Consider the following 13,418-nt stretch of genomic DNA (forward strand, 5'->3'; position numbering starts at 1 on the left):
TTAGGTATCAATGTCTTATCTCAGAGCTGTGCTTCAGAGGGGGCTTCTACCCACTCAGATTCTAAATCTGTATGCACTTATCATCCCACTCTCCAAAGGCTTCTTAATTGGGTGGTAATTAATCTGCTCAGACAAGATGCTTTCTCCCTAAAGGGAGCAAACGTGACTATTCTCGGTCAACAAACTCGCAACTTCCAACTTACAGTAGTAGCTGAATTTTTTTCCCAGCCATCAGAATATGGGAACAGATATAAACTGTATCTGGGAATACCCAATTCTCAAATTTCATTAGGAAAACAAACAAACCAAGCTCAGCAGTAATTATAGATTGGCCATAATAATATGTGAACAACTCATTAGAAACACCATTAGGCTCCCTGAAGCAGGGAGTATTATAAACACTGTTTCAGTATCTCTGGCTTAGGCTACGCTCTACAAAAAATGTGTTGCTTCATCTAGGATGGCATCAAAGATAATTGAGAACAGATCAAAGTACCAAGTTTGTCAATTTTATGCTGATGTAGAATGGAATTTCCCATTTCTTAATCTATTTATCTTCACTCATTCTTTCGTATTCATATTTGGGAAATGTATATGGCCGCCTACTTGCTCACAGTGACTCTAGGTGGCTTACAAGCAGTAAAAACACAGTATAGAAAATAAGAATAAAACAACAACAATCCCCACCCCCAGTGGTGACAATACACACCGTCAAATGAGCCATTTGATGGGCTCCATTCCATCTGGGAGACACGAACATCCAATTGAGGCTATGCTGCATGGACTAAGTTAAATGCTTTCCACTGGTCTGTGATACAGAAGAAAGCTTCCTGGCCTAATCCTCACCCAGGCACAAATCTTGCTACCCTTATTTATCATGCATAAAGGTAAAGGTTTCCCTTGCACATATGTGCTAGTTGTTCCCAACTCTAGGGAGGTGGTGCTCATCTTCGTTTCAAAGCCGAAGAGCCAGCGTTGTCTGACATCTCTATGGTCATGTGGCCGGCATGACTAAATGCCAGAGGTGCACAGAACGCTGTTACCTTCCCACCAAAGGTGGTCCCTATTTTTCTACTTGCATTTTTTACGGGCTTTCGAACTGCTAGATTGGCAGAAGCTGGGACAAGTAACGGGAGTTCACCCCGTCATGCGACACTAGGGATTCGAACCGCTGAACTGCCGACCTTTCGATCAACAAGCTCAGCGTCTCAGCCACTGAGCCATCGTGTCCCCTTATCATGGATAAGAGACTATTAAGGAAAGAACTTTGTAGATTCCTCCAGTTTGGTTGTCTTCCCTCTCCATAAAATGTCACCAATCAACAATCCACTTGTATGTATGATGATGCGGTGGGCTGTAGAGGGGTGAGTTTTGATAAATCATTGATGGAGGGAATTAGCCATTTATCATGATTTGGTCTACTTTTGCACATTTTTCATGAATAGGTTGAATAGACCTGTTGTCTGAACCAAAACAATAGGCTGATATCAGCTGGTAGCCAGGTTCATTTTAGAAGTGGGTTTAGCACCATTCAGGAAGGGTGTTTAGCCTGTGTCCAAAAGCAGTCTGTACAACAGCTGACAGGTATGGCAAGAATTGCACCATAAAGTCCTACAGAATGATTTGGCTTTCACTCTTTCACTTCAATGCACAGATTCCGTACTACTTCTCCTGGTTAGCTTCTGTTCATGCTCCTCAGAGATTGGCTTAGAGACTTAGTGGATCCATGGGGAGAACTTCATTTGAAAGAAGCAGATTCTCTCTCTACCTAAAGCAGAAGAGGCTTGCAAAATAATGCAAGTCAAAAGTGGCAGGTGTTAGACTATGTATAAAGAATACTTTATTTGAGTATTTACACTTATAGCACTTATTATACTTAGAAGTGGCGTAGTGGTTAGAATACAGTACTGCAGCTTACTGGAGGCTATTTCTGTTGACTGCCGGCTGCCAGCCGTTTGGCAGTTTGAATCTCAAGGTTGACTCAGCCCTCCATCCTTCCAAGGTCAGTAAAATGAGGACCCAGATTTTGGGGGGCAATACGCTGATGTTGTAAACCGCTTAGAGAGGGCTGTAAAGCACCATGAAGCGGTATATAAGTCTAAGTGCTATTGCTATTAAGGCTCGGAAATGATGTCCGGTTTCTGAGGGCATACTCACACCAGCTTAAAAAGGACAATAGGTGTCAGAAAGATCCCATCCCCTAGCAGTCACCTGACCATAATTTCCTTTTTTTACTACCCTATAATCCCGTAATTCAGGGTAGAGTTGGGGCAATTGGATGGAGCTGAGCTTTTGCTAGCTGGATGCCCTTCCTGATGCCTACGCAGAGCTCACAGCAGATATTTTTTTTCTTTGTGTTCTAGGAGAGAGAAACATCTGCCGCTACCTATGATTGAACTCTCAACCTTCTGAGTGGGAGGTGAATGTCTTCACCACTAGGCCAACACGCCACAGTCACCTGACCATGGCATCCACCACATGGTAACTAAAGCACATCAGACTCCACCTATGATAAAACCATCATGCCTTGTTGCCTGCCCAAAGGGGAAAGTATGACTTTAGCATTGACATAGCTAAGGAGAACTTTCAATTGCCTCCGGTTAGAGATGAGAAGACGGCAACATTATAAGCGGTCCGTCATGCTCTCTGAGCTTGCTTGTTTTCTTACAGATGTTTCATTACTCAAACCAGGTAACATCATCAGTGCTAGTCAGGAATTATAAGGAAACGTCACAAAATTATAAAGAAATACCACAAAAATAGGCTGTGGGTATATGGTTGTATGCAAGTGTAGAAAAACCCTACACAGGGCTGCTTCTGAGAAATGTTTGGCTCGCTTAGAGTGTAGCTGCCACTACTCAACAAGAGAGGAACTACTTGGAACATCATTCCACATCTCAATCAACTTCACCGGCTGCCAAATGGTGTTTGGCCTCAATACAGCCATGAAAGCACTGAGGTTTTATGTCATATAAAATATTAGATGGCTGCAAACAATTGCATACTTCCATACTGACTATGTGTGGGAAGTTCCAGGACCAGTGGTGGGATTCAGCCAGTTCGCACCACTTCGGGAGAACCGGTTATTAACTTTCTGAGCAGTTTGGTGAACTGGTTGTTGGAAGAAATCATTAGGGCAGAGAACCGATTGTTAAATTATTTGAATCCCACCACTGTACAGGACTGGTTTCCTGAACTTCCTTTTTCCAGATCCAATCCAAAGGACTTTGTCAGAGAGAACAGGAATGAAAACGTAATGTTCTTCCTGCTGTGTTAGCTTTTGACTCGGAGGGAATTTCACAAGGAGGGGTGCATTTAAAATCCAGATCCTAGGACAGGGATCCTGTGAGCTTTTTCTAAACCGCAGTGATTCTTAAGTCAAAGATTCCCTCACCACCAGCAGGTCGTTGAAGAGAAACACTTCTCTCTGGTGGGCAGCGTGTTTCTGCACTTTGTTCACGTCTGTGACTTCATAAAGGCGGCTGCAACAGACCAACCGGCGATGAGGCACAGACAGCACCTGCAAGAAAGAGACTGAATGGGAAGGTTCCCTCCGCAACCACAATTGCAACACACATTTATGATCCCGTGCAGTTTCAAGATCTCTGGGCAACTTCATCGGCCCTAGAACATATAATTTCATCATGAGATGTTCTGCTTGGATGTCTGTTGTGAAGATGTTGTTGTTTTAACCATTTAGTCGCGTCCGACTCTTGGCGACTTTATAGGCAAGTGCCCTCCATCCTACCCTGTCAAACACAACTTCTTTCAATTGTTGGATGGTCACCTTGTTGGATGTTGTGAAGATAGGGACATTCTATTCCAGATTCTGCAAGGAAAACCAGCTGGCCTATCCAACCGGAAATGGATGGAGAAAGTAGAACCCCAAGAAAAACAAATGCACATCCAAAGAATAAGGGATTTGATCACCATTCCACAACCACTATCTCGGTTCTTTAGATTCCCATTGCAAATGCTGTAACTAGGATCAGTGAAACTAACTGCAACATAGAATATGGGCTGTGTGCATTTGTCCTTGTGGGTGGTGTTCGTGTGAGAGCCTGCCAGAGGGGAGAACTGACCAAGATCAATCTCTTCGGGAAACAACTGATTGTATCTTTTCCTCTGTTTCCTTTTCAGTTTTCTTCTAGGGTCCTGACCTGGCTGGATGTAATAAAGGTTTAAATCTTTTAGTAAACCTGTGATGCTGATTATGGGAAACAGGCTTAATCTTTAACTCATGCCTCTCCAAGGGATCAGGCTGCAGAAGGAAGGAGGTGTCACTTATTTCTTCCCTGATAAATCTGGAAAGCTTTCTCTGGCATAAAATGGCTGGTGGTCTTTACTTAGCTCCAGAGGTGGGAAGGTGGGATTCAAATAATTTAACAACCGGTTCTTCCAGGGTCAGGTGGGTTGTCATGGGAGGAGTGGCCCATCCCCATCCTCTAGCTCCCCCACACATGTGGGCTGAACCTCCCACAACAGCCAACCTGACCCTGGGCAAACTGGTTGTTAAATTACAAAAACAAAACAAAAAACCCGCTATCAAAGTGGATCCTGGGCGCTGCAATGCAATGGAGAAATGGGAATCGGAGCGACCGGCACGAGGGAAGAAAGAGGAACAGGGAAAAGAGGGAAAGCGGCCTTTTCCTTCCCTCGCGCCATCTGCTCCATTGCCCGTTTCTCCATTGCAGCGCAGAGCCCAGGATCCATTTTGATAGCAGCGGGAGCGGGGGGGGGGATAATTTAACAACTGATTCGCCTGAACCGGTGTGAACCGGCTGAATTCTGCTTAGCTCCCCAACAGCAGTTTAGGAAGGATACAGCAGTGTTACAGGAAGGAATCAGCAGGCTTTCACATATGGTATCATTGTGTACACTCCACCACGAACTTGTTATAACATGGAATATATCAAGTTATTTTCTGAAAGCTATGAGAGGCACAAGGGAACCATGTCAGGATTTTCTCTGTTCAACAATTCATCAGAACAGAAGGCATAGGAAGCTGCCGATATAACCATAATCCTGGAATATATAGCTATGCATGCCTAAGGCCTAAAACTATGAAGTGTATTTCTGGGGAGGAGCTGGAAATTGCTAATTCAAACGATGGAGAACAGCAAAAGGACATGTTGCTGTCTTGAGATCTGCAAGAAAATATTGCAGCATCTCTTGTAAAAGGAGTGTCCAGTTGAGGCTTTCTGCCACCAGATTCCTTTTCAGCAGTGCACTGCAGTCATTTTAACGCCTGGATATTTCTTTTCCAATAGACACTGATTCTTCCAGAATTACTGGGTGGTTTTATTCTCATAGGATTGTTTAAATAGCCCGTGTTCTGGGACCTTTTTAAAGAGTGTTCTGTCTTTCTGTGTGGGTACTTTTGTTAGAGTTAAGCACTTATTATTTGAACTTCACATTAGGGGGATTCCGTTACAGACACATCTGGAGAAATTTATCACACCCAAGGGATGATTCAAAAGAGTCAAAATGACAACCACTTCATCACCACACACATCATAACGCATATTAAAAGGAGCATTGACTGCATGCTTGAGGCCATAGTTTTGATTTTTTGACCCTCTCTCCCTGTGGACGCTCCTACCTGACCACATTTCAGTGGGAGCAAACCTTGGAAGGACACAGAAAGTTGCAAAGGGAAAAGAAAAATATAATATGGAAATAGAGTTGTATCTTGGGCTTGCTTCTAGTAAAGGTGAACATGAAAAAACTCAAATGTAACATTCTTTCACTTTGTAAATTCTGTCTTCCATGTAGGGCCACGGAGCATATGTTTCCAAGTAATAAGAATGGTTTAAAAATAATCCTTGCTGGGAAAAAATCAAACATATCCATTCATCCAACTTCATGAGCAAGTACTCTGTTTCCCCCAAAATAAGACATCCCCTGATAATAAGCCCAATCAGGCTTTTGAGTGCATGACAATAAGGCCAAGCACTTATTTTGGGGTTCAAAAAAATATAAGACAGGGTCTTATTTTCAGGGAAACATGGTATTTATTTTAAAAAGGAGGTGGGATCAGAGAAAAGCAGATTGACGTAAGTAGGAATATTAGATATAAATCAGTAGTGGGTTTCAAACTCCATTGCTACCGGTTCGCTCGTGGCCCATGGGTGCTCGCGTGCGCGCGATGCTTCTGCGCATGTGCAGAGACGTCCGGGCGGGTGGTCGGAACCCGCTGCCACCGCTACCAGTTTGCCCGATCTGCAACGAACTGGTAGCAACTCACCACTGATATAAATGAAGAAGAAAAGAAAATAGGAAGCAGCACGAGAAAGTCTAATGCAGTGTTTTTCAAACATGGTAACTTTAAGATGTATGGATTTCAACTCCCATGCTGGTTGGGGAATTCTGGGAGTTGAAGTCCATACAACTTAAAGTTAACACAATGGAATAACACTGATCTAATGCAGGATCTCCAAACTTGGCAACTTTAAAACTTGTGGGCTTGAGGGGCAAATAACATGAGTTTTTTTATTTGTTAACTAACATAGTTACTTTGTATTTTAACCTGATTTATATTCTTTCTTTTAAAGTGATGTTCAAGATTTATTAGCTTTTAACATCCCTAAACTGATAAACAGGCTGGAGACTAGCTCCTGATAAGAAAAGTTTAACAAATTGGGGTCTGGCTTATCTCTTTTGCGAACCCTAAACAACCTTTCTCCTTACAATTTATTCCCCTTCAGACCTCATTTTAATAAATATGTATGCTACTATCATGTCCAATCAACTTTCCTCTTTCATATTTCTTTCTTATGTTAGCTATAAAAGGGGATGTAAGCTAAAGATTGGAGTTCCCTCTTTTAATGAAAGGAATCCCTTTTGTCTGAATATTTTGATAAATTTTAATAAAATGATCTTCCTGTCTCGGTTTGTCTCATTGGAAAATATGCACACTGAGGCACGAGCCTGAAAAAGCCATATCTGGCCATCAGACTTCAACTCCCAGAATTCCCCAGCTAGAAAGGGGAATTCTGGAAGTTGAAGTCCACAAGTGTTAAAGCTACCGTGTTTGGAGACCTCTAACCTAAAGTAAAAGCTGTAATTTCCTTTGTGACAAAGTCATTCGTTTCTGTGGGGATGTTCCCAGGTTCAGCCCTTGCTGGCATCTCCAATCAGGAATGAATAATGAAAAAGACCTTTTTGGCTCGAGGCAGGGGAATCCTCATTTATGGTTAAAAACATGTCAAGATGGGACACAAAGAAAAGAAGCACAACTTTGATTACACCAGGAGTGGGCAACTGTGGCCCTTTTACAGCCAAGCTGTCTCAGGAATTCTGGGAGTTGGAGTCCACAGGTTGTAAAAGGGCCACAGTTGCCCACCCCTGGATTACACCATTGCAACTTCCATCTTGACATCTTTGTCCATGCCCTGTAAGAACTCTGAGAATTGCTGCCAAATTCGGCAGAAGTGCTGCCGAAATAGACAATATTAAGATACTATCCTTTCTTCTTAAATAAAAGTAACTGCAGAAAACTACAGTTTTCATCAGCATAATACAAGAGATGTCTACTAATGATGTGCAGAGGCTCACCGTTTTCATTCCCACAATCGATTTTTCTACTTTGGTGACATAAGTGACGTGGTCCTCGTTGGATTTGAGCTCTCTCTGCTGAATCCTTTCATAAATCCCCACCACCAAGTCACGGGGAATATCAGCTCCATCATCCACTCCTGTTAAGTCAAAACAATATGAACATTCTTTTTTTATTATTTAATCATCATTCTTCAAGAATTCTTAACATACAAAATAACAGTTTACATGCCGTTTTCCCCTCCATAGATTATGGACATGTACAAATAATTTCCTGCCATTTGTGGTCAGTCAATGCCCCTAAAATTTTGAGAAAAGATAATGGATGCCCTTGGAGGAGTTAAGGTAAAGGTAAAGGTTCCCCTCACACATATGTGCTAGTCGTTCCCAACTCTAGGGGGCAGTGCTCATCTCCGTTTCAAAGCCGAAGAGCAGCACTGTCCGAAGATGTCTCTGTGGTCATGTGGCCGGCATGACTAAACGGCAAAGGCGCACAGAACACTGTTACCTTCCCACCAAAGGTGGTCCCTATTTTTCTACTTGCATTTTTTACGTGCTTTCGAACTGCTAGGTTGGCAGAAGCTGGGACAAGTAACAGGAGCTCACTCCGTTACGCGGCACTAGGGATTTGAACCGCTGAACTGCCAACCTTTCGATCGACAAGCTCAGCCTCTTAGCCACTGAGCCACCACATCCCTTTTGGAGGAGTTACCCTTCATCAAATAACTATAACCTGGATGGGACCAATTACAAATTGATCAGAAATGGCTCCTCTCTAGCTCTACAGAGGTTCCAGGTTGACATCGTTTTTTTCTACGGACAAGTGGACACATTTACAAGCAAAGTATTTAGCTGTTTCTAATACCATTTTTCAGTCTTAACATCCACATGGAAATAAACATAGGACCCAAGATCATCCTTAGGAGCAAAGCTGAAGGTAATGTTTTGCTTTTACCATCCCAGCTTCCTTTTAAATTTTGTTCTGGGCTTAAAAAGTGTCCTGAGCTTTGCCTAATGGTGCTTAACCTGAAGAGGATAGGTTTGAGTGCATATATATACAAAAATAATAGTTGAAAAATGTAAAAGAGTGGGGTAAGCATGCAACTGGGACCATTAGCTGCAGCAAATTCCACACTGGAGATTTCCAAGTTACAGCCATAACTGGTCATAATTACATACAACAATATTTTCTACCGCAGTGTACGCTTGGGTTTACACTTAGATTTGGATTCATTTAAAGGTCAGCAATCTGAAGTTTAAATGCTGCCTGTTGCCCCAGACCTTGACTTGGCCCTTGGAGAAGCTTAGACTGGAAGAAGATTGGAATTATGGTTTCCTATCACATTAAGGCAGGAAACATACAAAAATGGTCATGTATTAAATATTTAATGAACCATATTAAGTGACATGGAACAGTGGTGGGTTTCAAAATTTTTTACTACCAGTTCTGTGGGTGTGGCTTGGTGGGCGTGGCATGATGGGCATGGCTTGGTAGGCGTGGCAGGGGAAGGATAGTGTAAAATCTCCATTCCCTCCCCACTCCAGGGGAAGGTTACTGCAAAATCCCCATTTCCTCCCGATCAGCTGGGACTCAGGAGGCATAGATGGGGTGAATAGATGGGGATGGGGCCAGTCAGAGGTGGTATTTACCGGTTCTCCAAACTACTCAAAATTTCCACTACCGGTTCTCCAGAACTGATCAGAACCTGCTGAAACCCACCTCTGACATGGAAGTCAAATATGGCTCTTTTAATGCTCCTCGGTGGTATATTAATTAATCCTCTATTTTTAACACACAGAGAATGAAACAATATGTTGGCTGGAAATATAAAGTTTTTTCTAGATTTTTCTAATTTCTAAATTCATTTTTTATTAAAGTTATGACAGAATTTAGGAACTGAATTAAATTCAGTTGAGTGAGCAAGCTGAGTGAGACTTTTCTTTTAAGAAAAAAATCAGGGTCTTTATCCAAGTCAAGAGCCTGTTGAAAGCTTGCTTAATATGTATTTTAATGGTACAGAAAGATATTCTTCAAAAATTTACATTTGTTAAATTACATTAACAAATTACATTTGTTAAATGTGCTAAACTGTTGTATTAACAATGCAAATTTTGAATATAATCAGAAATCAGAGATACAACATCTTTAAAGGAGATCATAGAGATTAGATCCTGAATATTTATTAGAAGATTTGAAAAAAAGCAAATATGGAAAAATCCATTCAAAACCTTTGTAGGAAACACTAGAAGATTTTATATTGTTGGCATCTTACCGCAGTTAAAATGTCATAAAGAATAAAAAGAATCAATGTTCAAGTGATTGCAAAAAGGTGATACCTTTTTTGCAAACATGAGAATCATGTCCCATAGTTAGTAAATTTGGGGATAAAATGTTTCATAAAATTGCATTAATTACTAATTAAAAATTAGAGATATAAAGTATTTAGGCGGGAGACAATGGATGGAAACTAATCAAGGAGAGAAGCAACCTGGAATTAAGGAGAAACTTCCTAACAGTGAGGACAATTAACCAGTGGAACAGCTGGCCTTCAGACTTCGTAGGTGCTTCATCACTGGAGGTTTCTAAAAAGAGATTGGACAACAATTTGTCTGAAATGGTATAGGATCTCCTGCTTGAACAGGGGATTGGACTAGAAAATCTCCGAGGTCCCTCCCAGCTCTATTCTGATTGGTTAATGTTGTCATAATAATTTCTGGTACAATTATAAGTCTGAAAAGTAAGGGACTATTATATTGTATATTAATGGCTACTGGACTAGTGATAACAAAATAGTGGTAATATCTAGAAAGGAATTTAAAAAAAAATTATTGTAAGCAACCCAGATCTTTTTTTGGAACCTTTGAGTTTGGCCTTAACAAATCAAAATAAAAAAACCAGGCATGATAAAGTGTAGTCTTTTACTTTAATTAAAAGTTAACGAAAAGGCTGAAACCAGTTCAAGAAAATAAGAGAGGAGCATATACTTTTTCTGTATGGTATGATTTTATAAAATACTCTGAACAATGCAAACAAGCAGTCCTCTATCTATATGATAGGCTACAGCCAAAGATGTAAATGGCGTATTATACAGACATAGGCACGTGTGTGTACAATAATCTTAATTTGAAATCGCAAAGTATAATTGTTTGTACAGCTGTTATATAATCAAAATATAATTGAAAATTGCAGTGTGAATGCTGAAATAGGATTAACTGCAATAAAAAGCAACCCCAAGGCAAAAGCCTGATGGTCTCACTCCCTTTGCTTTATTATCCTATTTTCTGTGGCCTTCAACTAACCCCAAAAAGCTAAACACAACACCCAATACTCCAGACAATTGCCTGTATCTGATCTAAATCAGGGGTGTCAGACTCAAGGCCCGTGGGCCAGATCTGACCCTTGGGGTGCTTAGATCTGGCCCATGGGGCCGCCCTGGAAACAGTGAAAGACCGGCCTGTGGTACCTCTGCCAGTGAAAACGGAGCTTGGGGGGCTGCGCGTGGCCCTCCCGAGATCTGTTTTCACTGGCAGAGGGTTGCAGGAGGCCGTCACAGCTGAAAATGGAGCTCGGGAGCCTGTTTTCATTGGCAGAGTGCTCAGGCTACCACAGGCGCCTCTGACACAAGTGACATTGAGATGGCCATGCCCACCCTGGCCACACCCACACCCACATGGCTCCCCCAAGGTCAACCCTGATGCGGCCCTCAATGAAATCGAGTTTGACACCCCTGGTCTAGATGTACCATTAACATCAGTGGTGGGTATCAAAAAATTTTACTACTGGTTCTGTGGGTCTGGCTTGGTGGGCATGGCATGGCTTGGTGGGTGTGGCTTGGTGGGCGTGGCAGGGGAAGGATACTGTAAAATCTCCATTCCCACCCCACTTCGGGGGAAGGATACTGTAAAATCCCCATTTCCTCCCGATCAGCTGGGACTTGGGAGAATAGATGTGGGCGGGGCCAGTCAGAATTTTTACTAACGGTTCTCCGAACTACTCAAAATTTCCACTACTGGTTCTCCAGAACTGGTCAGAACCTGCTGAAACCCACCTCTGCACTAACCTCTACAAATGTGCTTTATCTGATATTGTTAAAAGTTTTATTCTATTTTCACTATTAATCTATTAGCTCAAATGTCATAACCAGCATATATTTTAGCTCTTTTACCGTCAGCTACATATTAGTTATTTGAATACTGCTTTCTTCAGGATTTGGAATAAGGAACAATATAGTCAAGCAATGCTCTCACCTCTCAGGTTCCGAATGAAGTCCTCCAGCATCATCTTCCTGTCAGGTTTAATGTTAGGGCTGTACATATCCGTATTAAGAAGGATGATGGCAAAAGCCAAGATGAAAATGGTATCTGGATTATGGAACTGTTGGACTACATCTGGATTACACATGCAGTACCTCTGGCTGCAGAGGGAGGGAGACAAAGTCAATATATAATAAGGCAAATTTAAAATGTGTCCATTACTAAATGACTCCACCCCTATTTTAAAGGTGTTAAAATTATTTACACTCACATTTCACTAGGCTAATACCACAGTTGTATATGTTAATTAATTGTCTGAATCCATGTAAGAAATAATCTTCCAAGGTCAAAGAATTATGTTTTTAATTGTGTCACAGATATTGTGGAAAGGACATCATAAAGAATAGATGCACCATAAAAGCTGAGAGAACGTGTACTTTTTCACAAAAAGGTTTGGGAAATTTTAAGGCAAACTTATTAAATTCGCAATTCTCAAACCAACTATAATTTGATTTTATTCAGTACTGTTCTTAGAGTGGATAAAGAATAAATAAAAATGTGTGTATAATTAAGGAAGATTACAACACAAAATTGGACAAATTGTAAGAGAAATGCATTGATTGAATGAATTATGTATCCGATTTGTGTCAAATCTGATTTGTGTCCTATCAGTTATATAAACAGGCTTTCTCCAAAATGATCTGTCTCCAACCTGGCCCTTCAAATCTTCAAAAGCTGCGCTCATTGCCACTATGCGTGAGTCAATTCATCCTTTGGAACATCTTTGGTTGTTGGTAATTTCAATTTTATTCATTTTAATTATTTTTAAACTGTTTCTTCTTCTTCTTCTTCTTCTTCTTCTTCTTCTTCTTCTTCTTCTTCTTCTTCTTCTTCTTCTTCTCCTCTTCCTCCTCCCCCTCCTTTTCCTCCTCCTTCTGCCATATCCATCATCGGACATTGGCAATCATGTCAGCGATCCTATTTTTATCAACAGCCGCATGAAAAAGTGCTGCTGAGTTTTGTCCAAACTTAAAGAAGTATATTCTACATCAGTGGCCCCCAACATTTTGGGCACCAGAGACTAGTTCCATGGAGAAAGGTTTTTAGCCTGCTTTGCTATGTAAATAACTTTCAATCTTCCCAAAAGAAGTGTGTTTTCTTTAAAAATAAAATGTGCAAATGTGTGTTGTGGCCCAAATGTGTGTCGGCTGCCAGCAGAGCTGGCTGCAGAGTCAGATGAGGAGGAGGTTGAGGGAGAGCCTGGGCCAGCTTCGGAGTCTTTGGAAGGTCTGAAAAGGAAACCGCATCAGAGACAGAGGCAGAGCCAGGGCCTTCTGTCCTCCAGGTGTAGAGTCAGCTGTCTTCGGGGCCTGAGCTGAGTGGTGGGGAGGAACAGATGGGGCCCATCCTAGATGCGCGTATGCACAGAGAGGAAAAGAGAGGAGAGCAAAGGAAAGCAGTAAGCCGGCTCTCAGGGAGAGGCAGACGCAGACGATAGCCAGTCCCTCCCTGGCTGGGAAATAAGTAGAGGGGTTTGGGAGTGGCCGGTTGTCGCAGATAACCGTTTGTTTCTAGTATACAGCAAGCAATTCAGATTCCTTGGATAA

The 13,418-nt window shown here is 41.7% G+C and overlaps 1 protein-coding gene across 7 annotated transcripts in view; it reads right to left on the reverse strand.

Annotated features, from left to right (window-relative positions):
* The window catches only part of IQSEC3 (IQ motif and Sec7 domain ArfGEF 3), a 242,532-nt gene that overhangs the window by 20,031 nt on the left and 209,083 nt on the right, over positions 1–13,418 (reverse strand). For all 7 annotated transcript variants that reach the window (XM_060694483.2, XM_087873704.1, XM_060694482.2 and 4 more), the window contains exons 7-9: positions 11,806–11,972; positions 7,558–7,697; positions 3,395–3,520 (exon numbers count right to left, since the gene is read on the reverse strand). In XM_060694483.2, coding sequence (XP_060550466.2) covers positions 3,395–3,520; positions 7,558–7,697; positions 11,806–11,972 — 433 coding nt within the window. The remainder of the gene's footprint in view (positions 1–3,394; positions 3,521–7,557; positions 7,698–11,805; positions 11,973–13,418) is intronic.

The sequence above is a fragment of the Pantherophis guttatus genome, chromosome 7 (assembly GCF_059756535.1).
Source record: "Pantherophis guttatus breed Tessera chromosome 7, ASM5975653v1, whole genome shotgun sequence".
Classification (NCBI taxonomy): Eukaryota; Metazoa; Chordata; class Lepidosauria; order Squamata; family Colubridae; genus Pantherophis; species Pantherophis guttatus.